The 26,661-nt window shown below is 38.6% G+C and overlaps 1 protein-coding gene across 1 annotated transcript in view; it reads right to left on the bottom strand.

The window, feature by feature from the left end:
- Window positions 1-3,488: 3,488 nt before the first annotated feature.
- Window positions 3,489-26,661, bottom strand: part of ERICH3 (glutamate rich 3) — a 91,016-nt gene continuing 67,843 nt past the window's right edge. Inside the window, exons 13-14 of the mRNA XM_061183947.1 lie at window positions 24,979-25,428; window positions 3,489-5,851 (exon numbers count right to left, since the gene is read on the bottom strand). Coding sequence (XP_061039930.1) covers window positions 3,489-5,851; window positions 24,979-25,428 — 2,813 coding nt within the window. The remainder of the gene's footprint in view (window positions 5,852-24,978; window positions 25,429-26,661) is intronic.

The raw sequence follows: 26,661 nt of genomic DNA, 5'->3' as shown, positions 1-26,661 counted from the left end.
TGTAGAGATTCACATTTAGCATCTTAGTATCTATTTAATATTCCTCTTCCTAGAAGGAAGTGTATGTGATAAAAAAAAAGTCAGAGTTTGGAGTGAGAAGACATGAGATTGACCATGATTTTAGACAAGCCACTTAACTGAGCTTCTATTTACTTATCTATGAAATAATGATAACAATTTTCCTCTCTGATATTATTCCATGTATGTGAAAGACATATATGAACGCAGTCAATATAAACACATATATTCAAAAAATACAGCCCAATGAAAATAATTCTCTCTGCTCTACTCTATGGAGTTTAAATTTTGTAAGGAAAGGACAAAGAAGATTTTAAAAGTCTAGTCTTATTTATAAAGGACCATTCATGTCTTATCTGTAAACATATGGTTTATTTATGCTTTTAATAACGAAACTAGGATAAATAATCAGTTCAGTCGAACATAAAATAATTTTATCAATACAGTATTTGCAGAGAAAGAATTCACTTCATCGAACTATCACAACACTGAATTTCACAGTTAAACCCACATGCAGACTGTAGTATAATTTTACAGAATGTTTTGATGGAATGTGTTAAATATAAAAATAATCCAATGCAATTTCCATTTAGCACATTGTACAAAACTCATTCTTCAATGGAATTAACAAGTTTACAATCTTTCCCATAAGGTGCTATGTATTCAAAGTGCTCAGTAGCAATGAGGTTGAGAGCAGCGAAAAAATACTGTAGAATGCCACAGTAATACAGCTCAGTAATAAATGAAATTCGATATAATGTAGATGAAATCCACTCATAAAATGTAAGACAATGGAGATCTATGATGTGCCATGAGTGACGCTCGTCCTCAGTAGGGGGTGGGGCTGAAGGACTTCACATATATATCATTACATTCCCAATAAAAATGAGTTTAAAGTTGAGGTCATCACTTTTATAGTGAGTACCATTGCCTAGAGAAAAAAGAAAAAGAGAGAAGATAGACAGATGGTAAAAGAGAGACAGAAAGAGAGACAAAATACACAATGCTTCTGAAATCCATTTTCCAACTGAGACCAATCCTCAAAACAATCAATAGCCCGTGACAGCAGTTTTCAGACTAGAGGGTACATCAGAATTACCCAGAGGGCTTGTTAGAACACCAATGGCTCTGCCCCACCCACTGAGTTTCCAATTTAATGGGTATGAGATGAAGGCAGGAATTTGTATTTGGAACAGTTCTGGGTGATGCTGATATCCTGATCAAGGGACCACGTTGTGAGAACCACTGGTCCATTATACCTTTGATCACTGAATGACTCCTTTATTAAAATGAAACACATCTATAAAGATAAAAAAAAAAATAAAGATAATATGCCTGGTCCTTAGGGACACAGGGCAGCCAGTATGGATTGTATAATGATTAGGGCAGCAGTTCTCAATTTTGCCTACATAGTAAAACCAACTGAAGAATTAAAAAACAAAACAAAACAAAAAACTGATGCCTACACCCATCTAAAACTAATTCGATCTGAATCTCTGGGGTAGGGCCAGGGACTGAATCATTCATGAAAGTGCCCCATGAAAGTCTAATGTGTAGCATAACTGGAGAATCACTGCTTTAGGACATTTTCTTTCACCTCCTCACATAATGAAAAGATGGCCAAACATATGTGCCCTTTGGGGCACTGGCATATGAACAAAGAAAGATATCACAGGGAAATCAAAATCCCCAAGGGGCACACTGATACACAACTATTCCTAGTGATATCGGGGCAGGGGTAATTTAGAAAGAAGTTGTGACCGTGGATTTGCAATGCACTGCAGGGTTAGTTCACAGGTTTGAAATAACAGAACTTGGGAAGGTGAGCAGCATGCTAATTTAATCCAAGTTTCTTTTCCATTGAATGACACCAACCAGAGTCTAGAGTCTAGAACGTTGCTGTATGGACCGATGTGCAATGTTTACCTGCTATAATGATTGTTACTCATTTTACGCAGCTAAATTATTTACTACATTGATTTAAATTGAGTGGCCCTATAAATAAGGCCCCCAGGAATGACATGCCACAAGCATTTACCTGTCTACCTCAGAAAGCAAGACCACAGAAACATGCAAAAACAAAGGGCAATTTGAAACAAGATTTACACTTAAAATTACTCATCTGGCATAAATAGAAAGCATGATTATTTCTAAGTGTAAGTGAATAGACATGCCATGGAATCCTTTTCTGGAAGGACTTACAGGTCTGGAGCAATCTTTAGCACTGAGTATACCGGGAAGGACGTTTAGAGCTCATTTTCACAGGCAAAGCCACAGATTGTAAATAAAACCCTCATGTATGAAACTGGGACTAATATGTGATTATAATTTAAAAGAAATTTAAACAAACCCCAGACATCAGGACTGGGACTTTCAGGTAATCTTTGGTAAAAGTCAAACATTTGAAAACTATCAATTTGATTTGAATGTAGACATGTTAACTATGTAGACTTAGGTATCAGCCTCCCAGTCCTCCATTAGGAACCAGCACCCCAGGCAGCGTCTGAGCAGCTCTTCTCAAGGTACTTGAGGTGCTACAGACCAGCATTGGCCGACTGGGAACTGCTCAGACAAGCACAGGGATTTAAAAAAAAAAAAAAAAGGATAAAATCTAAAGTCCTCGTTAGCTGATTCACTTTGTTATACAGCAGAAACTAACACACCATTGTAAAGCTATTATACGCCAATAAAGATGTTTAAAAAAAAAAAAAAAATCTAACGTCCTGGTGAGATGCTCAGGTGATCCTTCTCCTCCACTCTAAGTCTTCCAGAAGACATCTTGAAAATATCCTGAAAAATAATAAAAAGGATAGGACTATGAATATAATCACTCAGGATAGTAGCAACCAGGCGCTAAGGATACGAGGGCATCAAGGAAATAGCAGGAACACGAGGAAATGTTGGAAATAATTTTGGTCTTTAGTTACAATCTTCAATATTTTACATCTATACATATATTTTAACACGTTTTAAATATTTTAACATATGTTACAGATATATGCTATATATATTTATTAAACTTCACAAAAGTGCAGAATGGAGACATAGAGCCCATTTAAAGGCAGACAATCACAAAGGGAAATTAATTCTGGAATAGAGTTGAAGCCTCTCCTCCTGTGACCTGTCCCTGTGGCACACGCTATCCTCTGTACCCATCTCTGGGGCCCTGTAAGGGAGGCAAGGAGGATCTCACTGCTTCAGAGAGCTGTGCTTGCAAAGACAGGGGCTGTGACTTAGAGCTGCAAAGGGAATAGAAACTGGTCCCTGTGTGGCTTTGGCCACCCTGTCTGTCTCACCCAGCCCCCCGTCCTGATGGGCTTGGGGCTCAGCAGCCCAGAATTGAAGCGTGTGTGTGTGCAGACACTGAAAAAGGAATGAGCCAACCCAAAGGGGAAGAGACCCCAGGTGGGGGGATTTGTTTAATCCTGCAGACAGGTCAGGCTTAAACTCACCATCAGCCGCGAAGGCTCTTAGACCTTCCTGTGGTTCAGCGAAACATCTGGGTCTTCACTTCCTCTGTGCACTGAATGCTCTTGCTTCTCTTGGGTCCCAGTGCAATCGGGCTTTCCAGGGAGTGTTCCTGCGTCCCGTGCACTCTCTGTCCTGGGCTCTGACCCTCTCTCTTGGGATAATCCCAGTCTGAATTCTTCAGCTGCCCCCGACTCCTGCCCCTCCTCATGGCTCCGAGTCCCTGCCTCCTCTCCCACGGACTCCACCTCCTGTGTGGGTTTAGCTTCCCCTCCTTCCAGAGCCGGCGCTGGCAGTGGGGCCCTCCCTTCCAGGTCAGAAGGTTCCCCTGGAGCCTCGACCGCAGCCTCCGTCTCCCAAGTCACTGTCACCTCCTCGGCCGCGGGCACCTCCTCCCCGCTCAGCGCTGTTTCCTCGACAGCCACCTTCTCTGCAGCTGCCGTTTCTCCTAGTGTCTCACCCACTCTGTGCCAGCTTTCCTCCCCTGCCACATCTGAAAAGGAGGAGGCTTCACGTGCTTCTGTTTGCCCCGCAGCTGGCTTTGAACCTGCCGCCGCCTCCCGCTCTGCGGCTGGTCCGGCCGCTCCTCCTCCTTGGTGGCCATCTTCCCCAGCTGCAGCCACGGCCCGCAAGCTCCCGTCCCCCTCGGTGTCCCCGCTCTTCATCAGCCCTACCCCCAGAGTGCACTCTTCCTCCGCCGCCTCCTCTGGGTCCTCATCCATCACTTCGTCACTCAACTTTCCTGCCACGGTGGAGTCTCCCTCGGGAGCATCTTCTTGGATCATGGCTGGGACAGCCACTCCCTGTGGCCCCTGTAAAGGCCCTTCTTTATCCCTCCCCTCCCAGCCCATCAGGCTGGCTTGATCTTTGGCTGCGCACTCCCGGGCCTCGCCGGCAGCCCCGGGTGTCTGCGCCTTCCCCGAGGGCTCGCTTTCGGGAGCTCCTGACACCCCCCCTCCTGCAGGGCTCGGGCCCCCATCCTGCTCTGCGGGGGCCACGTTCTCCCCGACGAGCAGCTCTGCTCTGCCTCTGGGCCCTGTGTCTCCAGCTTCTCTCAGTCTTCCTCCTCCTTCTTTCCCCCAAACCGTTATGTCTTCCAGGGACTCTTCAAATCCAGGGGATGCTTCAGACATGGTCACCTCTCTCTCTCTCAGTGAAGCCTCTCCTCGCGGCCCTGCGTCTTCAGTCAGTTCAGATGCCCGCATGGCTGCTTCATCCTCAGCATCATGCTCCGTGTCATTTTGGGGGGCTTGTGTCTCTTCCTCGGGTCTTACTTCCTTCATGGGTTCCCCCTCTTCCTCTTTCAACTTTTGCTCTTCTTCTAAAGTGTCTTCATCCTGAAGCGCCTTTGTCCTTGTCACCGCTTCCCTCTCGGATTCGGTTTCCCCCAGAGGTGGCTTCGGCCTCTCAGCTTTCCTTCTCTCGCGCGCTGCATCTAATGCCTCAGGTGACACTTCTTTCCTCTCATCTTCCGTCTTACACTCTGACTCCATCTCAACCCCCTCCCTTTCCACAGGGTCCTTACAAAGTTCCTCAAGGCTGTCCTCCAACACCCCCGTCCGAGTTGCCTGGGCCTTCACAGAAGTCGAGGAGCTCAAGGGCGTTTCCCTTCCCAGAACTGCCCCCCTCTCCCTGGCTGGCTCCTCTCCCCGCAGTATGGCCTCTTCTAAACCCTCCTCTCTCTCGGATGTAGCGTCCTCTCCGGGTCCCACGTCCTCTAGGTCTGTGGACGCTTCCCCCTCACTGTCCTCCACACCTGGCTGTGCAGACCCGGCCCCGCTCACAGCCGCTCCCTCAGGCTCTCCCTCCTCCGGCCTCGCCGCCTCTCTCAGGGCCGCTGCGTCCTGAGCGCTCTGTGACTTCAGGGCTGCTGCCTGGCTTGTAAGCACTGCCTTCCCCTCACCCTGCTCCCCGCCAGAAGCTGCAGTCTCCGTCTCCTGCACCGCTTGCTTCAGGGCCCGCTCCTCGGAAGCCTCGCCTTCATTCAGACCTCCAGAATCTCTTGCTGCCTCTCGTCCTCTGGGGTCTAACCCCTCTTTTTGTGGCCTTCTATCCCCTTCTGCTTCCGCCTCTGCCCCACCTACTACGCCCTGAGGGATATTACTTTCCTCTGTAAACTGTCCTACTAATGCCGGCTGCTCTACTGTTGGCTTCCACTGCCCCAAGGGAACCTCATGAACCCCTGCTTTTCCCCACGGTGCTGCATCCCCTTTTTCTTCTGTGTCAGCATCCTTGTGTTGGGGACCTTCATCTTCCTCCACTGCGTCTTTCTTCTCCAGTATATGCTCTTCTGATGCAACTTGCTTGGATTCCTTGTTTGAGCTGAGTGCTGCCCTTTCCTCCACCACTAAATTCCTGTTCGGTGCTATAAAATAAGGTTAGAAATCAAGGTTACTTTAATCAAAGTGCAGGGAGGAGATATTACAAAAAATCTTAGATATATAAGAGATATTTATATATAATATCAAGGGGCTACTTATATTATCTATACAACATTTTCTTGGTTCTAGGATGCCATTGACTATAACATGTACCATGATTTAACAATGGCTTTTCGTGATGAAAAGAAATGGTATCAAATTTAATGGACACATTGGTATTAAAGGAAAATTGAACATCAGAAATGTTGAAAACAAACAAAAAGTCCATGTCTTAAAATAATAAAATCTCTCTCTTTCTCTCTCTCTGTCACACGCGCACACACACACACATATCCCACTTTCATTTGAAATATGAGGACTTGCAGAAAAAATTATGCAACAAGGAAAATAGTGAGGACTTAATCTTAAGAATCATTGTTCCCTCTAGCACCATAATATGCCTGTTAGCTTATGTTTCTTGTACTCATATGGGCATTTAGCAACAGAATCATAATACAATGTGAGCTGATCATTATCCCATACATTACTCCCATTAAAGCTACTATACCTAGATATAGTCATCAAGTAACTTTGTAGTTCAAGGTAAGACTTTTTACTAAAGACACAAATTTGTATTATAGGTCAGAATACCTCCCATCTACATTCAGAAACTGATTTGCCTTTGGCAAAACAGGATCACAGAGCAAGACAGGACTTTGTAGTCTGGGACAATTTTCAACATAAATAACCTACTTGAAGTATTTCATAAGTTCTCATCCATAATTTCCTGCAAATCTGGGTGTTCTAGCTTTCATACTTCAACAAATACAAGTTCAATATGTTTCTTAGAAGGCTTCAGATAGATTTCTTATTATTTAGCAACTACATGTATTTCTGTTGCAATGATCCATGCAAAATAAATAAAGGCATTTCAGGTCAAATACCCAAAGCATTTAAATTTTCCAACTGCAGAATAATACTTAGGGAGATAGCTTCTAAAATGGTCATCTCAATGCTTTCTATCAATCTAATCTTTTTCATTTGTAAAACACACTGGACTAGATGCTATAAAATAAGTTATAAAACCAGGGTGTCAACCTCCAAATTATATAAATTTATAAAGTAGGCAAGTGTGTCTTCCTCACATTTTTTCTCTTGCTTGCCCTTCTGGCTAGCCATCTCACCCCCACCCCATCACCAACAATCTCCCAGAAACCTAAAGCCCTAATCTTACTCACTTCATCCCTATTCTGATACCCCATCTGGGAACGTCTTATAACTCCAGTTCCTCTCCTAATACCACACCTGGCTGTCCTTTTTGCCTTCCCTTGGCCTCTTGCCGGCTATTAAAATAAAACATTTTGAAGTAAGAAAATAACAGCAGATATTACATTTCCCTTAAAAATGTATTTGGAAGGTAACTTTATTCAAATGAGTAACATAGAAACTTCAGGTCTATCAGCAGGGATGGTGTTGACTTTTATAGGGGGTCCTCAGCATATCACAGCAGTTATTTACTAAATATAGAACCAAATGCTCACTCAGAGAACATGGAGCCAATTCACTTGAAAGAATACAGTTTGTTTTATTTTGTTACAGATTATTACTGGATTCAAAACAAATGAAAACCATGAAGAACAACAATGTGTCAAGTCCCTTTAGTAGAATATGGTTGTTATTCAAATTCCTGTATGAAAGTATATTAAAAAGTTCTCAGAGGAATCAGGCTCCCTGACTTCAGACTATACTACAAAGCTACAGTAATCAAGACAGTATGGTACTGGCACAGAAACAGAGATATAGATCAATGCAACAAGATAGAAAGCCCAGAGACACACCCACACACATATGGTCACCTTATCTTTGATAAAGGAGGCAAGAATATACAATGGAGAAAAGACGGCCTCTTCAATAAGTGGTGCTGGGAAAACTGGACAGCTACATGTAAATGCATTAAATTAGAACACTCCCTAACACCATACACAAAAATAAACTCAAAATGGATTAAAGACCTAAATGTAAGGCCAGACACTATAAAACTCTTAGAGGAAAACATAGGCAGAACACTCTATGACATAAATCACAGCAAGGTCCTGTTTGACCCACCTCCTAGAGAAATGGAAATAAAAACAAAAATAAACAAATGGGACCTAATGAAACTTAAAAGTTTTGCACAGCAAAGGAAAACATAAACAAGACCAAAAGACAACCCTCAGAATGAGAGAAAATATTTGCAAACAAAGCAACTGACAAAGGATTAATCTCCAAAATTTACAAGCAGCTTATGCAGCTCAATATCAAAAAAAAACAAACAACCCAATCCAAAAATGGGCAGAAGACCTACCTAGACATTTCTCCAAAGAAGATATACAGATTGCCAACAAACACATGAAAGGATGCTCAACATCACTAATCATTAGAGAAATGCAAATCAAAACTACAATGAGGTATCACCTCACACCAGTCAGAATGGCTATCATCAAAAAATCTACAAACAATACATGCTGGAGAGGGTGTGGAGAAAAGGGAACCCTCCTGCACTGTTGGTGGGAATGTAAACTGATACAGCCACTATGGAGAACAGTATGGAGGTTCCTCAAAAAACTAAAAATAGAACTACCATACAACCAAGCAATCCCACTACTGGGCATATACCCCGAGAAAACCATAATTCAAAAAGAGTCATGTACCACAATGTTCATTGGAGCTCTATTTACAATAGCCAGGACATGGAAGCAACCTAAGTGTCCATCGACAGATGAATGCATAAAGAAGATGTGGCACATATATACAATGGAATATTAGCCATAAAAAGAAACGAAACTGAGTTATTTGTAGTGAGGTGGATGGACCTAGAGTCTGTCATACAGAGTGAAGTAAGTCAGAAAGAGAAAAACACATACCGTATGCTAACACATATATATGGAATCTAAAAAATTTAAAAAAAAAATAAAGGTTCTGAAGAACCTAGGGGCAGGATAGGAATAAAGACGCAGACATAGAGAATGGACTTGAGGACACAGGGAGGGGGAAGGGTAAGCTGGGACGAAGTGAGAAAGTGGCATTGACATATATACACTACCCAATGTAAAACAGATAGCTAGTGGGAAGTAGCTGCATAGCACAGGGAGATCAGCTCGGTGCTTTGTGTCCACCTAGAGGGGTGGGATAAGGAGGGTGTGAGGGAGACACAAGAGGGAGGGGATATGAGGATATATGTATATGTATAGCTGATTCACTTTGTTATACAGCAGAAACTAACACACCATTGTAAGGCAATTATACTCCAATAAAGACGTTTAAAAAAAAAGTCAGTTATGAAAAATATTTAAAGAAAGTCCTCTGTTTTGCTAAGCTGGCCTCTAAATTTATGGAATTAAAGAACATTCAGGAATACAGGGTAATAAAATTGCCTAGCCACCATGTAATAATATACTATGCCTAAATTCTAGGAGAGACAGTGCTAATGGCATCCAGCTGAGCTATTACATGCACACACACACACACACACACACACACACACACACACACATAGGGGAGTCAGACATGACATTTCTGAAACAAGGGAGAAAGAGTAATTGAAGCCCTTCTAAGAAATATCAGTACAAAAATACGACATGTTCTTGATAGCAACCTCATGGGCTTTTGGGGAAAAAAATAACGAATATAAGAAAGTGAGCAATGTTCACAGACAGGGGAAATCTGATTTAGTGGCTGAGTGTGTACTTGGGAGTCAGGCAGACATGGGTGAGAATGCCAGCTCTGCCACCTAGTTGTACGAACTTGGGAAATAACACTTCTCTAAGCCTTCATTCTCTTATCCATAAAACGGGAAGAGCAACACTTGACTCACAGAATCCTTGTGAGAGTAAACCATAACATGCTTAGCACAGTGCCTGGCACACAGGAAGCCCTAACAAATCTTCCTTACACGCTCCCCTACCACTGCGTACAATGTATGATATTTTCTTGCTTGAATTGGATTTAATAGACAACAACTACTCTACCTGCATTGCAGAAGTTTGGGGAGGTACACTAGAACTCCTCTGGTTGAACGCCCACTACGAAAGATTTGGATTCTCCAGTGTCCTTCTGCAACTCAGCCCACTGCAAGTTCAAGTGTCACCTGGTCCTCTCCACATTGCCCCGGGGGAACGGGAGCTCAGGGAACCAGCACAAGTGCAAATCGTCTGGCTGCTTCTATTTGTTGTGAGTAATAAAGTCCTTTTTCTCTGACCCAGGAGTCTTGTGTCTTCTGATGCAACTGTGGCTGGCTAACTTATTTACCTGATAATAGAGCGAAATCTCAAATACCTCCCAGCGCTTGATGCCTGTTATTAAAAATTGGAGGTGGGGGTAATGTGACCATATGAGGAATAAAATGAATCACCCTCCCCCCAACAACTGCCACACACACATACGTATATTCAAATCACGGTGTTTTTTAAAAGTCATCCACTAAATATAGGGAAACCTGCTTTCAAGGACACGGGCTGTTTGACCAGATATGTATGAGTCATGGTCTGTTGAGTCACTCTAATGCGCACTCTTGCAGCTGGAGTACTCATCACCAAGAGCCAGGTCATCTGCTGATGGCAATGAATACTTCCCGAATTTTAAAAAATAAGGAGTTCAAATAAATCATCATGAAATGTGCCTAGGCTCTTCATGTCTCCAATGGGTCAGTTAGGTATATCCACCTACCTGGTCAGCTAACTGGGAGGCAGGCTAAGAAATAAGACTGGTCTGAAAATCCCTACCAGTATTTTTCATTATCTGAAGTCCTTGTTTAAAAAATTCTAAGCACCACTGTATTCAAAAAAGAATGATAACTTTCATATCTGCTGTCAGCTCCAAAGCTCCCCTTAATGCCTCCACCTCCTGCCATCATATTCACTAGTTGAAAAGAAAACAAAGCCGGTAGAAGGAGGAAACAAGGATAGGAAGATGAAAGATGGAAACAGCACTGTCTTTTGCAGAGGATTTCTGAAGGTCTTTCCTAGGTAACGATGTGCCCTTACCTGCACCTGTGTCAATCTCCACCTTCCTTGAGTGCTTCTCTCCTCTGTCTGCACTGCTAACACCAGACTCAGCGTCATAGTGGCAGTGGCAGCCAGCACCCACAGCTTCCGCTACTACCCATCCAACTGATTGGAGACCATATAAAATATCAAAAGGTGTTAAAAACAGGTCATGGGAACATGGTAAGTGGAACAGCAGAAAGTGGGATTAATTTAAAAGCATTCACATTAAGATATGACCCTGTTTTTAACATTTATTAAGATTAAACAGAGTTCAAGCTATGATTTCAAAAAGAAAACACAATAGAAGATCATGAAGTAAAGAAATCCATGCAAAGAAATACTTGCATTAAAAAAAAAAAAAAAAAGCAACAGCCAGAAGCAGTGATGGATTTGCCAAATACACATGCAATGAGATGACTGGAAAGGAGTTTAGTCGCCTTTTGCTTTTTAGAAATGTGTTATGGCTTTTATAATCCCAATCATCACTGTTCTATTAGATTTCTAAAACTACCAGAACTGACTATACTATAAGCATTTCATCCATTAGTTAGTGATTTGACCCCAATACTCACTCCATGTGAACAGAGCCAAAAAGCTATTGCATGATTCCTATAAATTTGACAGTAGAAGCTGTTTTAGAGATTCCTGTTATCTGCAGCTGATTACTAGCACTGAACTTTAGGAACACAAAGACCTAAGAAGTTCAAGTCCCATACTAACTGTGTCAGCTTGGGTAAGTTCTGCGGCCTAAGCCTAAGCCTCAGTTTACCCATCTGTCAAAAAGAGATATCTACTCAGTGGTTACATTGGGAGGATTAAATGAAATAATACCTGTAGAACATGCTTATATTTCACTTATTAGCAAGTGCCTGAGCACCTAATAAATAATAATAAATGATGAAATGATGAGCATGTCTGTTATAAGTATTATCGCCCAACCGGATAACTCTCGATAACACTTTAATATCCATTAACTTTGTCCTTAGTGTCTGACACATCCCTGTCTACATCCCTTGCCTATCATCTGATGACCTGTGTCTCTAAATCCCTGTTATCTTTCATTATGCCACCTCCTGGTTAACAAAAGCTCACTCAAATAACACTAGACCTAGATTTGCCCTCTTAGATAAGAGCACAGTTTCTCCAAAATACCCTTACCCTCCTCCCTCCCTCCCTTGCTCTCTATCTCTCCCTTTCCTTCTCTACCTACCTTCTCTCTTCCTTTCTTGCTTTCTTTCCTCTCAGATATTCTGAGCAATTTGGTCCAAAGACTGTACTTCAAGAAAAAAGACAACTAGAATGTGGTCCCTTGTTCAGTTTAAGGTGAATTGCTAAGGAGCATTTAGTTACTTACTGATCCCTCTGTGTTTGGAAACAAATAGTGAAATATCTGCCTCATGTGGCTTTTGGAGAAAAAATGGAATGACTTAACTATACTAATCTTAAGAGAACAAACATGGAAATGAAAAGAGGTGCATCACATAGTTCCAATGTATTCTCTTTAAAAAAATTTTTGAACATCAGTTTTCCTCATTCATCCAATACACCAAATAAAAAAAGTCTTTTACAATAATTTAAAGATGACATCAACTCATGAAACTTAGGTTATAGTTGAATTTTTTAAAACCAAGTCAACCGTTAGTTTAGTAACTTTATAACACAGTACCTATAAGTTAAATATCATCTTACCCACAGCACTGTATAACTAGAGAGTTTAAATAAACAGTGTTTTAGGTCTTTGTGTGTAAATCTGCTTTGCTGACTAAGCAATAGAAATCCCAAGGATGGTAGGCAGGAGTGTGGGAGGAAGCCTGATTTGGTATCAATTACTGAAGCTTTGTTTCATCAGAGCCAACAGGACATCTAGGTTTCTCCCCCAAGTAGTCCACAGGCTAAAAAGAAATATGGTTTATTTTACAAATATTGAATCATTATGTTGTACACCTGAAATTAATTTCATGCTGTATGTCAATTATACGTCAATTGAAAATTTTTTCAATATGGTTTACAAAAATAATAATAATAATAAACAATTAGCAGCTATTGAACCAAAAGACTATTCTAAGAAGCCAAACAGTACTAGCATAATCTGAAAATTACAACTCACTCAGAATTGCCTGAAGGATGTAATCCTTCTGTCTCAGGACTGTAATCACCACTTGCCCACGTCAGCTGGCTTGCCCCTGGAGGGTTAGGCTTTGGAAGTCGATGAAAGCCTGGACAGTTAGGTGCTGCCTGCTTCCGATTCAGCAAGAATGGGACACTGGCCTGAGCATTAAGGATTTATTAGGCGTGAGATCAGAAAAGACCTCACTTGGTCATTTTTTTCTCAGATGTTCTTCTGAAACTGAAACTTAAAAGCAAGACCTTGGCCAGTGTCTAACTTTGACCGTTTTCCACCTACAGTAAAGGAGGACTATGCATGCTGAGACTCCCATGCCAGCAATGTGACACATCACCCTGTTTCCTCTATCTATTTAGCCCTTCATCCTTCAAGGCTCTGCTCCTTCACCTTGCTATAAAGATGACCATTAAAAGCAAAGAGAGTTGTCAGTTCCCACAGCATTTGTAGCAAAATGGAAGAGGCTCAAACAGAGAATTTCACAGAGAAATACTTTTTCCACTCAAATGATATAGGATATTTCAAGATGTTTTTAAAATACCAAAATATTATTGCATTCCAATGTGAGCTTCTTTTATTATGAAACAAACATATTTTAAAATAATATATACATTGTACTTTCCCAAAATATGAAAATAGTACATATTCACTACTTAAAGCTTGAAGCAATAAAAAGTACAGAGAAGAAAACAAAAATATCCTAGTTTCACCACTCAGAAACAAATACTAGTTAATATTTTGGAAGATTTCTAAGTATTTTTTTACTCTCAGTTAGATGACATTTTGTATCCCATTTTATTCATTTAGCAATATATTGTGACTATATCCACATATCATTAAATAAGAACTATTCTTCAATAACTGCACAGAATATTCTAATAAGGTTTTACTAAAATTTGGCTAACCAACTGCCTAGTGTTAAATATTGAATTATTACCATTTTTGTGATTATAAAGCTACTTAAAATACTACTTATAATTATTTTATTATTTCTGACTATTGCCTTAGGATAAATTGTTGGAACTGGAATTTCTGGGTCAAAGAGCATGATAATTTTTAAAAGCTTTTGATATATGTTTCTCTATGTACTTCAAAAAAGGAGGTATCAATTAACAATTTCACCTATAATGATGAGAGGCCTTATGTCCCTGTACTATTGCTGACAGTTCTCAATTTCCACCAATTCTTTTTAAATTTGATAATTTATTGAAAAGTGGTAGCAAGGATATGGTTTGCAATATTAGTAGGCAAGCTTTCTAAATTCATTCCCTCTCCTCTGCTTGCTTTGAAACTACACAAATTGTTCCCATCTTAAAACATGCTAAGAAGAATAACTGAGGCAGAAGAACGGATAAGTGACATGGAAGAGAAAATAGTGGAAATAACTACCACACAACAGAATAAAGAAAAAAGAATGGAAAGAATTGAGGACAATCTCAGAGACCTTTGGGACAACATTAAATGCACCTACATTTGAATGATAGGGGTCCCAGAAGAAGAAGAGAAAAAGAAAGGGTCTGAGAAAATATTTGAAGAGATTATAGTTGAAAACTTCCCTAATATGGGAAAGGAAATAGATAATCAAGTCCAGGAAGCCCAGAGAGTCCCATACAGGATAAATCCAAGGAGAAAGATGCTAAGACACATATTAATCAAACTATCAAAAAATAATACAAAGAAAAAATATTAAAAGCAGCAAGGGAAAAACAACAATTAACATACAAGGGAATCCCCATAACGTTAACAGCTGATCTTTTGGAAGAAACTCTGCAAGCCAAAAGGGAGTGGCAGGACATATTTAAAGTGATGAAAGGGAAGAACCTACAACCAAGATTACTCTACCCAGCAAGGATCTCATTCAGATTCGATGGAGAAATTAACACCTTTACAGATAAGGAAAAGCTAAGAGAATTCAGCACCACCAAACCAGCTCTACAACAAATGCAAAAGGAACTTCTCTAGGCAGGAAACACAAGAAAAGGAAAAGACTTACAATGACAAACCCAAAACAATTAAGAAAATGGTAATAGGAAAATACATATCAATAATTACCTTAAATGTAAATGGATCAAATGCTCCAACCAAAAGACATACACTGGCTGAATGGACAAAAAACAAGACCTGTATATAGGCTGTCTACAGGAGACCCACTTCAGACCTAGGGACACATACAGACTGAAAGTGAGGGGATGGAAAAAGATATTCCATGCAAATGGAAATCAAAAGAAAGCTGGAGTAGCAATTCTCATATCAGACAAAATAGACTTTAAAATAAAGACTATTACAAGAGACAAAGAAAGACACTACCGAATGATCAAGGGATGAATCCAAGAAGATACAACAATTGTAAATATTTATGCACCCAACATAGGAGAACTTCAATACATAAGGCAAATGCTAACAGCCATAAAAGGGGAAATTGACAGTAACACAGTCATAGTAGGGGACTTTAACACCCTATTTTGAATGGACAGATCATTCAAAATGAAAATAAATAAGAAAACACAAGCTTTAAATGAAACATTAAACAATATGGCCTTAATTGATATTTATAGGACATTCCATCCAAAAACAACAGAATACACTTTCTTCTCAAGTGCTCATGGAACATTCTTCAGGATAGATCATACCTTGGGTCACAAATCAAGCCTTGGTAAATTTAAGAATATTGAAATCGTATCAAGTATCTTTTTGGACCACAATGCTATGAGACTAGATATCAATTACAGGAAAAAATCTGTAAAAAATACAAACACATGGAGGCTAAACAATACACTACTAAATAACCAAGAGATCACTGAAGAAATCAAAGAGGAAATTTAAAAATACCTAGAAACAAATGACAATGAAAACATGACAACCCAAAACCTATGTGATGCAGCAAATCCAGTTCTAGGAGGGAAGTTTATAGCAATACAATCCTACCTCAAGAAACAAGAAACATCTCAAATAAACAACCTAACCTTACACCTAAGGCAATTACAGAAAGAAGAACAGAAAACCCCAGAAGTTAGCAGAAGGAAAGAAATCATAAAGATCAGATCAGAAATAAATGAAACAGAAATGAAGGAAACAATAGCAAAGATCAATAAAACTAAAAGCTGGTTCTTTGAGAAGATAAACAAAATTGATAAACCATTAGCCAGACTCATCAAGAAAAAAAGGGAGAAGATTCAAATCATTAGAATTAGAAATGAAAAAGGAGAAGTAACAACTGACACTGCAGAAATACACAGAATCATGAGAGATTACCACAAGCAACTCTATGCCAATAAAATGGACAACCTGGAAGAAATGGACAAATTCTTAGAAAAGCACAACCTTCCAAGACTGAACCAGGAAGAAATAGAAAATATAAACAGACCAATCACAAGCACTGAAATTAAGACTCTGATTTAAAATCTTCCAACAAACAAAAGCCCAGGACCAGATGGCTTCACAGGCAAATTCTATCAAACATTTAGAGAAGAGCTAACACCTGTCCTTCTCAAACTCTTCCAAAATATAGCAGAGGGAGGAACACTCCCAAACTCATTCTACGAGGCCACCATCACCCTGAAACCAAAACCAAACAAAGATGTCACAAAAAAAGAAAACACAGGCCAATATCACTGACGAACATAGATGCAAAACTCCTCAACAAAATACTAGCAAACAGAATCCAACAGCACATTAAAAGGATCATACACCATGATCCAGTGGGGTTTATCCCAGGAATGCAAGGATTCTTCAATATACACAAATCAATCAGTGTGATAAACCATATTAACAAATTGAAGGAGAAAAACCATATGATCATCTCAATAGATGCAGGAAAAGCTTTCAACAAAATTCAACACCAATTTATGATAAAAGCCCTGCAGAAAGTAGGCATAGAGGGAACTTAGCTCAACATAATAAAGGCCATATATGACAAGCCCACAGCCAACATCATTCTCAATGTTGAAAAACTGAAACCATGTCCACTAAGATGGACTACGGAACCAGTTCTGGTTCCACTAAGGAACCAGACAATGTTGCCCACTCTCACCACTATTATTCAACATAGTTTTGGAAGTTTTAGCCACAGCAAACAGAGAAAAAGAAATAAAAGGAATCCAAATCGGAAAAGAAGAAGTAAAGCTGTCACTGTTTGCAGATGACATGATACTATACATAGAGAATCCTAAAGATGCTACCAGAAAACTACTTGAGCTAAACAATGAATTTGGTAAAGTAGCAGGATATAAAATTAATGCACAGAAATCTCATGCATTCCTATACACTAATGATGAAAAATCTGAAAGAGAAATTAAGGAAACACTCCCATTTACCATTTCAACAAAAAGAATAAAATATCTAGGAATAGACCTACCTAAGGAGACAAAAGACCTGTATGCAGAAAACTATAAGACACTGATTAAAGAAATTAAAGATGATACAAACAGATGGAGAGATATACCACGTTCTTGGATTGGAAGAATCAACATTGTGAAAATGACTATACCACCAAAAGCAATCTATAGATTCAATGCAATCCCTGTCAAACTACCAATGGCATTCTTCACAGAACTAGAACAAAAAATTTCACAATTTGCATGGAAACACAAAAGACCCCGAATAGCCAAAGCAATCTTGAGAAAGAAAAACGGAGCTGGAGAAATCAGGCTCTCAGACTCCAGACTATACTACAAAGCTACAGTAATCAAGACAGTATGGTACTGGCACAAAAACAGAAATATAGATCAATGCAACAAGATAGAAAGTCCAGAGACAAACCCACGCACATATGGTCACCTTATCTTTGATAAAGGAGGCAAGAATATACAATGGAGAAAAGACAGCCTCTTCAATAAGTGGTGCTGGGAAAACTGGACAGCTACATGTAAAAGAATGAAATTAGAACACTCCCTAACAAACACCATACACAAAAATAAACTCAAAATGGATTAAAGACCTAAATGTAAGGCCAGACTCTATAAAACTCTTAGAGGAAAACATAGGCAGAACACTCTATGACATAAATCACAGCAAGGTCCTTTTTGACCCACCTCCTAGAGAAATGGAAATAAAAACGAAATAAACAAATGGGACCCAATGAAACTTAAAAGCTTTTGCACAGCAAAGGAAACCATAAACAAGATGAAAAGACAGCCCTCAGAATGGGAGAAAATATTTGCCAACGAAGCAACTGACCAAGGATTAATCTCCAAAATATACAAGCAGCTCAATATCAAAAAATCAAACAACCCAATCCAAAAATGGGCAGAAGACCTACATAGACATTTCTCCAAAGAAGATATACAAATTGCCAACAAACACATGAAAGGATGCTCAACATCACTAATCATTAGAGAAATGCAAATCAAAACTACAATGAAGTATCACCTCACACCGGTCAGAATGGCCATCATCAAAAAATCTACAAACAGTAAGTGCTTGAGAGGCTGTGGAGACAAGGGAACCCTCTTGCACTGTTGGTGGGAATGTAAATTGATACAGCCAGTATGGAGAACAGTATGGAGGTTCCTCAAAAAGCTAAAAATAGAACTACCATACAACCAAGCAATCCCACTACTGGGCATATACCCTGAGAAAACCATAATTCAAAAAGAGTCATGTACCCCAATGTTCATTGCAGCTCTACTTACAATAGCCAGGACATGGAAGCAACCTAAGTGTCCATTGATAGATGAATGGATAAAGAAGATGTGGCACATATATACAGTGGAATACTACTCAGCCATAAAAAGAAACAAAATTGAGTTATTTGTAGTGAGGTGGATGGACCTAGAGACTGTCATACAGAGTGAAGTAAGTCAGAAAGAGAAAAACAAATACCTTATGCTAACACATATATATGGAATCTAAAAACAATAAATGGTTCTGAAGAACCTAGGGGCAGGACAGGAATAAAGACACAGACATAGAGAATGGACTTGAGGACACGGGGAGGGGGAAGGGTAAGCTGGGATGAAGTGAGAGAGTAGCATGAACATATATACACTACCAAAGGTAAAACAGATTGCTAATGGGAAGCAGCTGCATAGCACAGGAAGATCACCTCAGTGCTTTGTGTCCACCTAGAGGGGTGGGATATTGAGGGTGGGAGGGAGACACAAGAGGGAGGAGATATGGGGATATATGTATATGTATAGCTGATTCACTTTGTTATACAGCAGAAACTAACACACCATTGTAAAGCAATTATACTCCAATAAATATGTTAAAAACAATGCTATGTATCTTGAGCAATTCTATATCAGAAGAAAGTTTTGCCAAGAACTTTTCATTTGAATTTTAAGAGCATAAGAAGGCCATAAAAGCTGAGTAAATATATATGCAGGTTTATTCCAAGTTCCCAGTCACCTTGAAAACTATGCGTGTTCTTTGATCATTCTTTGTGTAGCCAATCAATTATCTTCCCAACAACTCACTATGACAAAATTCATGACTTACATCATCTACCTATACAGTAAAGATGTTCCTGTGTTACCTTTGTCATTGAAACATTGCTTACAAAAATCCAGGATTAATCACAACTCAAGATCACAGCTGTTCGAAGATAACATACTCAGAAAGCTAAATTCTATCCTCCACACAGTAGCAAGAATCTTTTCAAAACTTTCAGCTCATGTCATTTGTATGCACTAATTTTTCCAATGGCTTCCTACCTCAGAATAAACTCCTCCCAATGGCCTATAAGTTTTTCCCTCTGGCCTCATTTCCTGCAGTCTCTGGCTTGTCCATTCTGCTCCTGTCACACTGACCTCCTTCCAAATTCTTCACTCAACAACGATGCTACCAATTTAGACTCTGTGCATTTGCTGGGCCCTCTGCTTCCTGTGCTCCTTCTTCACATGACAGAGTGGCTCACCCCCACGCCTCATTCTGGTCTTTGCTCAAATGTCCCCTCACTGAGAGAGGACAGCCCTAAAAAATACTACCCCTTCCTCAAACCATCACTCTATGTCCTTACCTTGACTTTCTTTTCTGCTAGCACTTAGCCCAGATGCCCCATTACATGCTTATCTTTCACTTGTTAGGCACATCTCCTCCTCGAATATAAACTCCCATATAGGGAAGGACTTCGTTGTGTTCACACCAGGAACAGTGTGGCATAAAGCAGATACCTAACAAATATTTCAGAAGAAATCTATTGAAACAAACAGCTATATGCTTTCACAATTCATTCAGAAATTGTATTTAGACTGCAACTCATAACACGTGATTTTCTTGTTCTTTCATCAAGACCACTCTATCCTGCCTATGTGATGATAAAATTGCATTTTACTTTAGTCCTAACATTTTTTAGGTCTATATTACCTGGCCAAGCACTATGACTTCTGCTGATTCATATATAAAAGTATAAAATGCCTACTTCTACATACATTTTACTTTATACTATATAATACTTTATTCTTAATATATTATTTATATTCATAATGTATAAATTATATTAATTTCACAAATCCACATGAATTGTTCCATCATTAGAACACCATGTGTCACAATGCATTAAGACAGCTTAAACTAAAAATATCAGAGAAAAATAAACACATGAAAATAACACTATGCCCTATAATACTGAATTAACTCTCAAGGGCACTATCTCATTGTAGCTAGCAATTATAATCTTTTACTTTATCCACTTCACTGCATATGACATATCTTTTATATAAATTCACCTGATTTGTTGGTGGACTGGACAAAGCCCAATTAAGTGTGACATATTATAAAATAGTTAGAAGGAAGTTATCGCTTTATGTTATCAACCTGAAAGGTATGAAGGCATTGACTGTAGTACTTTACAAATTTATCCATTGCTATGATCTTAAGTGAAGACAAATCAGATTAAGTTGTATTAACTTAGACACAACAAAACATCATTAACTGTACGTCATTTTTTTAGCCCATAGACTTATTCTTAACATAATCACAATTTTTATTCTAGGTCTAGTTGAAATTGATTAATTCAGTGCTACACAAAATGAGATAGAATCTTTTACACATTATCTCAGCCCCCATTTCACTGCAATCTAAGGTTCTAATCAGGGAGCTAAATAAAATAGACACTTTTCAATCTTCACCAGCCTTCTGGTCTAACTCATATAAGCTGTGTTTTCCAGCAGAGTGACCTAAATGACCCTTCATTTCAAGCATATAACTTTGATTCTATCCCTCTCTCCCTCAGCCACCTAACTGAAGACTCAATTAAGGAGGAGGAACCACTATAACCTCTTTGCTTGGCATCAATATCAATATAACTCATGATACTTTCAAGACCTGGTTTATTTTATCTGAAATTTTCTAAGGAATATAAAGGCTTTTGAGAATATCTGTCACTTTCTTTAATCTATTATTCTAAATATTTACAAATTTATTGCATCATTTCCTTGAGTTTATTTTAAAAACATTAGCACCCAACTGTCATAATCTACTAATCCTTAGGTTTTGATACCATAATCCTTCTACATCATTCTGAATATTTTACATGGTCTTTGTTTTATTTTGCTTATTAATATCTTATTTTCCACTGTACTTTATTCTCTCTGCCTCTGGGCCTCCGTAATCCAGAAATTTTGTTCTTTTGTGGAAGATGGACCATAGAACAAATCTACCAGTTCTTACACAGAAGGCAACATATTTTTAAGAAAAGTTGCAAAGTTATAAGATACTAAGGCAATACAATGGCATAACATATACAGTAAATAAGAATAAAAGTGCAGTTATATGTGCTGATATGAAAAGATATTCAGGATACAGTGTTAAGTGAAAAAAGCAAGTTGTAAAACAAAAATGTATCATGTTTCCATCTGTATATAAAAATAAGGTCTGTATATATATAATATATGAATGCATTTATATATGTGTGTATATAGAGAAAATTTTCTGGAATCGTGCACACAAAAAAACTTATCCACAGTTATCTATCTCTCAGGAAAAAGAATAAAGGCCAGGCAAGGAAGCCTTTAGCTTTCATCTTATTCTCATCTGTTTTGTATTGTATAAACTTTTCAACCAATCTTTTATAAGAAAAAAAATTTTTTCAAAAACCTTAAAATGTCTATTACCTTTGATCCAGAAAGTAAAATTCTTGGAACCTAGCCTAAGAAAATAGTTATTAACTTCAAATTATCATAGGTAATAAGATAGTAGAGTACTACTAGTAGTAGTGAAAATAGGAAAAATAGGAAAATGTTTAAATTATGAAAAAAACACAGAATGGAATAATACACAGACATTAAACATATTCATGAAGATTACATAATAACATAAAAATACTATGGTATAAGGTTAAGAATAAAAAGCAAAATATAACATTTTATGGAAATATGAAAACATAACTTTGTAAACTCTAACTTTAGAAATAAAAATACTGAACATATGTTAAAGGTGATTTTTGTGTGTGATAAATCTATAGATAATTTTAAGACCGCTTTTCTCTATTTTCTAAATGTTATTTCATAAGCTGTTAATGAAAAATAAACACTGATAAAGAGGTTTGGTACATATATTAGAGCGTAAGAGAGATAAATAGTCATAAACGTTGCCGTCTAGTGTTGAACCCACCTCAATGAAAAGATAATAACAAAATGTTTTAAAATTATAGATGTCATTAAGTCAAGAACACAGGTTTCCCATAATAGTTGAGAAAAATAATAAACCTATACACTCTTCATTTCACAAATCCAGAGGGGGAAAAAAAACCCGCTCTCTTCCAAGTGATATGATCCTAGTCGAATACTTCTGTTATTCTATCTATCCCCTAATTTCAGCCTATATCATGTGCATCTTATTTTACAAAAAGTTGTCTACTTCCATAAATCCAGGTAAACAATCTAGTTTTCTGAAGTAGAAATAAAAGAAATACTAGTAATAATGTCAATGTTGCTACTGAACTTTAACATCTCTACCTTTTGGGTCAGCAGTTTGCCAAATTGTACAAATTTTCTAGATTATACATTACATGTACCAGAATTGAATGATAAAATCCAAGATCAAAAATTTGAATTATTTTATAAAAGGGCTTCAAATGTATGTTAATAAGAATCTTTACTCACATATGGCAAAATCATTTTGAAAATGTTGGGGGTCTTAATGTTATAATTCTAGGGCAGAGGTTGGCAAACTTTTTCTGTAAAGGGCCAAACAGTGAATCCTTAGGGCTTCGTGGGCCATAGGGTCTCTGTTGCAACTACTTAACTCTGCCCTTGTAGAGCAAATCAGCCACTAAGAATATGTAAATAAATAAGCATGACTCTAGTCCAATAAAACTTTATTTTCTGGCACTGAAATATGAATTTAATATAATTTTCACATATCACATATTCTTCTTCTTTTGATTTTTTCCAACCATTTAAAAATGAAAGAAAAAAAAAGAAAAAAAAACATTCTTCACTCACAGACAATACAAAAAGAAAAGGTCGTAGGCCAGATTTGGCCTGTGGGCTGAAGTTTGTCAAACTGCTCATTCTAGAGTTTTTGTTTAACTTATTCCAAGGTTATATCCCTTGCTTCTTCCTGCTGTTTGGCATGTTTTATCCTCCTCCATTCCACCTTCAAAATCTTATCTAACCTTTAAAGCCTTCCTCAAATATGTCCTTCAAGAAAACTTTCAAGGTGACTTCATCAAATGAGTCTTCTCTTCTTTTGAAGCCCCGTAACATTTGTACCTTCTCTGGTTTTACATGTGACTACTGACCTTGTCCAGTTATTGGCGTGCCAAGCCTTCCTCTTAACATTTTATGGAAGGAACCCTCTCTTACACATTTCTTATTGACCACAGTGCATAGTAGAAGGTTAATGATAAAGACTGGATGGAAAGATAACTATTCAACATCCTCAATTCTTAGCTGTAGGCACCAGTGGTTTAATAACAGCTTTTAAGTTTCTAAAATAAATGTTATAGACATAAAAGCATTCATAAGTTTTAAAACGCAGATGAATTTTAGTACTATTAAAATGTGACAACAAATTTTACCTTGGACTCAAAAAGAATGCTCACCATGTTGGCAGGATAGACAGATGGGAGAGATCAGGGAAAGGCCTGAGATACAAGTTATAGGGAACAGGGTACTACGTGAGAGCCAAATAGCTGCAGGCACAACCGGCCATCCGCAGGACACAACTCAATCCTTTAACTGTCCTCCTAAAGTTGAGAAAAGTATCAGACCTTCCATGTGTCTAAGGTACTGGGGCCTGATCATCCTAGGACACGCTTCAAGACTTTCTATGTCAAATGGAACTGTCCAACACACCCAAGAAACCCCTGGATCAGAAAGTTACTCAGTTTCAGAGAACTTAAAGTGCAGTTTGGAGTTTTCTATGAAATTTTTATATTTTTATTTAACTATAAATTCCTATTGCACAGATAAAATAGGAAACCTTTAGAAACTGGCACCACTCTCCCTGAATTCAAATCCTAGGAATGCTTCTTATTAGCTGTATGATGCTTGACATCTTACTTAACCTCTACAAACCACAGTTTTGTCATCTGTAAAAAGGAGATAATGATAACAGAACCTAACTCATGGGGATATTGGGCTGTTGTGAGGATTAGACGAGTTAATATATGTAAGTGTTTAGCACTGGCACATAGCAAGCACCTATCAATGTTAGCTACATATACATATAAATGCATATTTGGATAAGAACAAATAGCATTGCTAATACTAAATAACCTCTAAAAAGCTACACATACCCTTGCCTTCAGACATGTATTGTGTTTTATTTGATTCTTAAGATAGAACTGCCATAGGCAGGAATTTACAGAAAATAGGAAACAGGCTATATACGAATTATCAAGTAATTTTTAAAATGCAATAAAGGAAAACAGCAAGCTGAAAATACATGTATGATCATGTGACACAGAAAGAAATAGGAAAAAATTGAATCCCTCCGGCATTATCACAATAGTATTTCCCAAGCTTTGGCAGAGTGCCGTGATCAAGATCAGCTTCCATGCATAGAGACAATGGCAGGTCAACTCAATGGCCATACTTACCACCTTTATCCACCCTACGGGGACCTGCCTTTTTGTCCTTCACCTTAGCAGCGCTTCCTTCCCAAAGGTTACTCTTACTCTTTTCCTTTTCTTCCTTGGAAACATGTTCCCTGGACTTCTCAGATAAGCCCTCTGCAATCACTCGGGTTCCTTTCTCTGCTTCTTCTTCAAGAACATTCTCCAAGTTTTCCTCTATTGGCAGAGGCTTGGTCTTCACATCTGCTTTTATTATTTCTTGGTCATCAATTTCAACTTCTAGAGAATTCTCAATTGGAAGGTGGGTTTTTCCTGGCTCATCATTTTCACTCAACTCCTGAGAAGATGAACTTCGGACACTTTCATTTGGACTGTTTTCAGCGTGGGCTTCCCTGTCCCCCAGTGCAGATTCATCTTCACTGCAACTAGAATATGGGTGACTTCTGGATGAGGTTGATGAAGCAGTTCTTATATCTACAAAAATTAAAATGACAACATCATTGCTTTTCCATAAAGGGAAATTTAATAATAATAATTGTGGGAATTATGCTAGTAATTAATCATACTAAAATGTTTAATATAGTTTAGTAGATTTGATACCCTTTCCTCATCTAGTCCACATAATTGTCATGATAAAGAAAGACCTATGTAATCTGTGAGTCTATAGAATTTTCAATACGAAGTCGCATTTAACTGAAAACCAATTGTATTTGTTTATTTGTTGAAAGCCATTTCACTGGAAAACCTTTGTTAGTATCTATTTTGTTACGGAAGAAATTGAATTATCTTTTACTTGTTCAGCAAGAGCACTTATTTCATTACCGTCTTGGATGTATCCACAGTATTCTCTGTGCATAAAGTTTAAATTTTTATCTACTGTAACACCTGCCATACTGGTATACCCTGGTAGCTCGGTATGGTAAAAATATCTATGCATTTGCATAATACCTAGATACTTAATATTTTGAGCTAATGCTTGTGTGTGTGTGTCTGTGTGCATGTGTGCGTGTGGGAGATCTGGCCTTTTTTTTGGGTTCCCCAGAAGCAGACACTGAGATGAAGACTCATGTGCCAGTGATGTATTAAAAATATGCTCCAAGAGAAACTCTTCTGGGTGTGGGTAAAGCAGGGCAGGGAAGGGAAGAAGTCAATCAAGAGAGCTATTTCAAGCAACATCTCAGTCTCAGCCTGATCCCATGGGAACCTCTGGAGTCTAAATTATATTAAAAATTTTCTTCCCTTGAGGAAGGAGCTGGGCTTCCATACTCTGCTCCAGTCAGACATGGCTACAGGCCACCCTGGGGGGAACATGAACTCTTGGCACTCCCTTGCCCTTTGTGCCTGAGGGTGAAGCAAACCCAGTAGCCCAGGACTGTCCTCTGAAGAAGACAGAGGATGCAGAAGCTGGAGATGGGCACACAGAGTCTGTAAAAGAGATTCTAGGAGATCTATGCAGTACACTGATGTGATGCTACAGATATGCAGTCTGGAAACTTACCAGAGCCAAAAATGGTTTAGTACTTATTACCCACTAAAACTTTTAAAAATCTCCAAGAAAGTAACACACACACTCTGACTCTGTAAGGAAGATGCACTGCCTTGGGCCAGAAAAATACAAACTTGCCTTTCATTTTTTTTTAACCAAATAGACCTGTGTTTATAATTTTTTTATAGAATATATTTTTCAAATGAAATAGCCCACACTTA

The sequence above is a fragment of the Eubalaena glacialis genome, chromosome 3 (assembly GCF_028564815.1).
Source record: "Eubalaena glacialis isolate mEubGla1 chromosome 3, mEubGla1.1.hap2.+ XY, whole genome shotgun sequence".
Taxonomy (NCBI): Eukaryota; Metazoa; Chordata; class Mammalia; order Artiodactyla; family Balaenidae; genus Eubalaena; species Eubalaena glacialis.
This window is presented reverse-complemented; position numbering and strand designations above follow the sequence as displayed.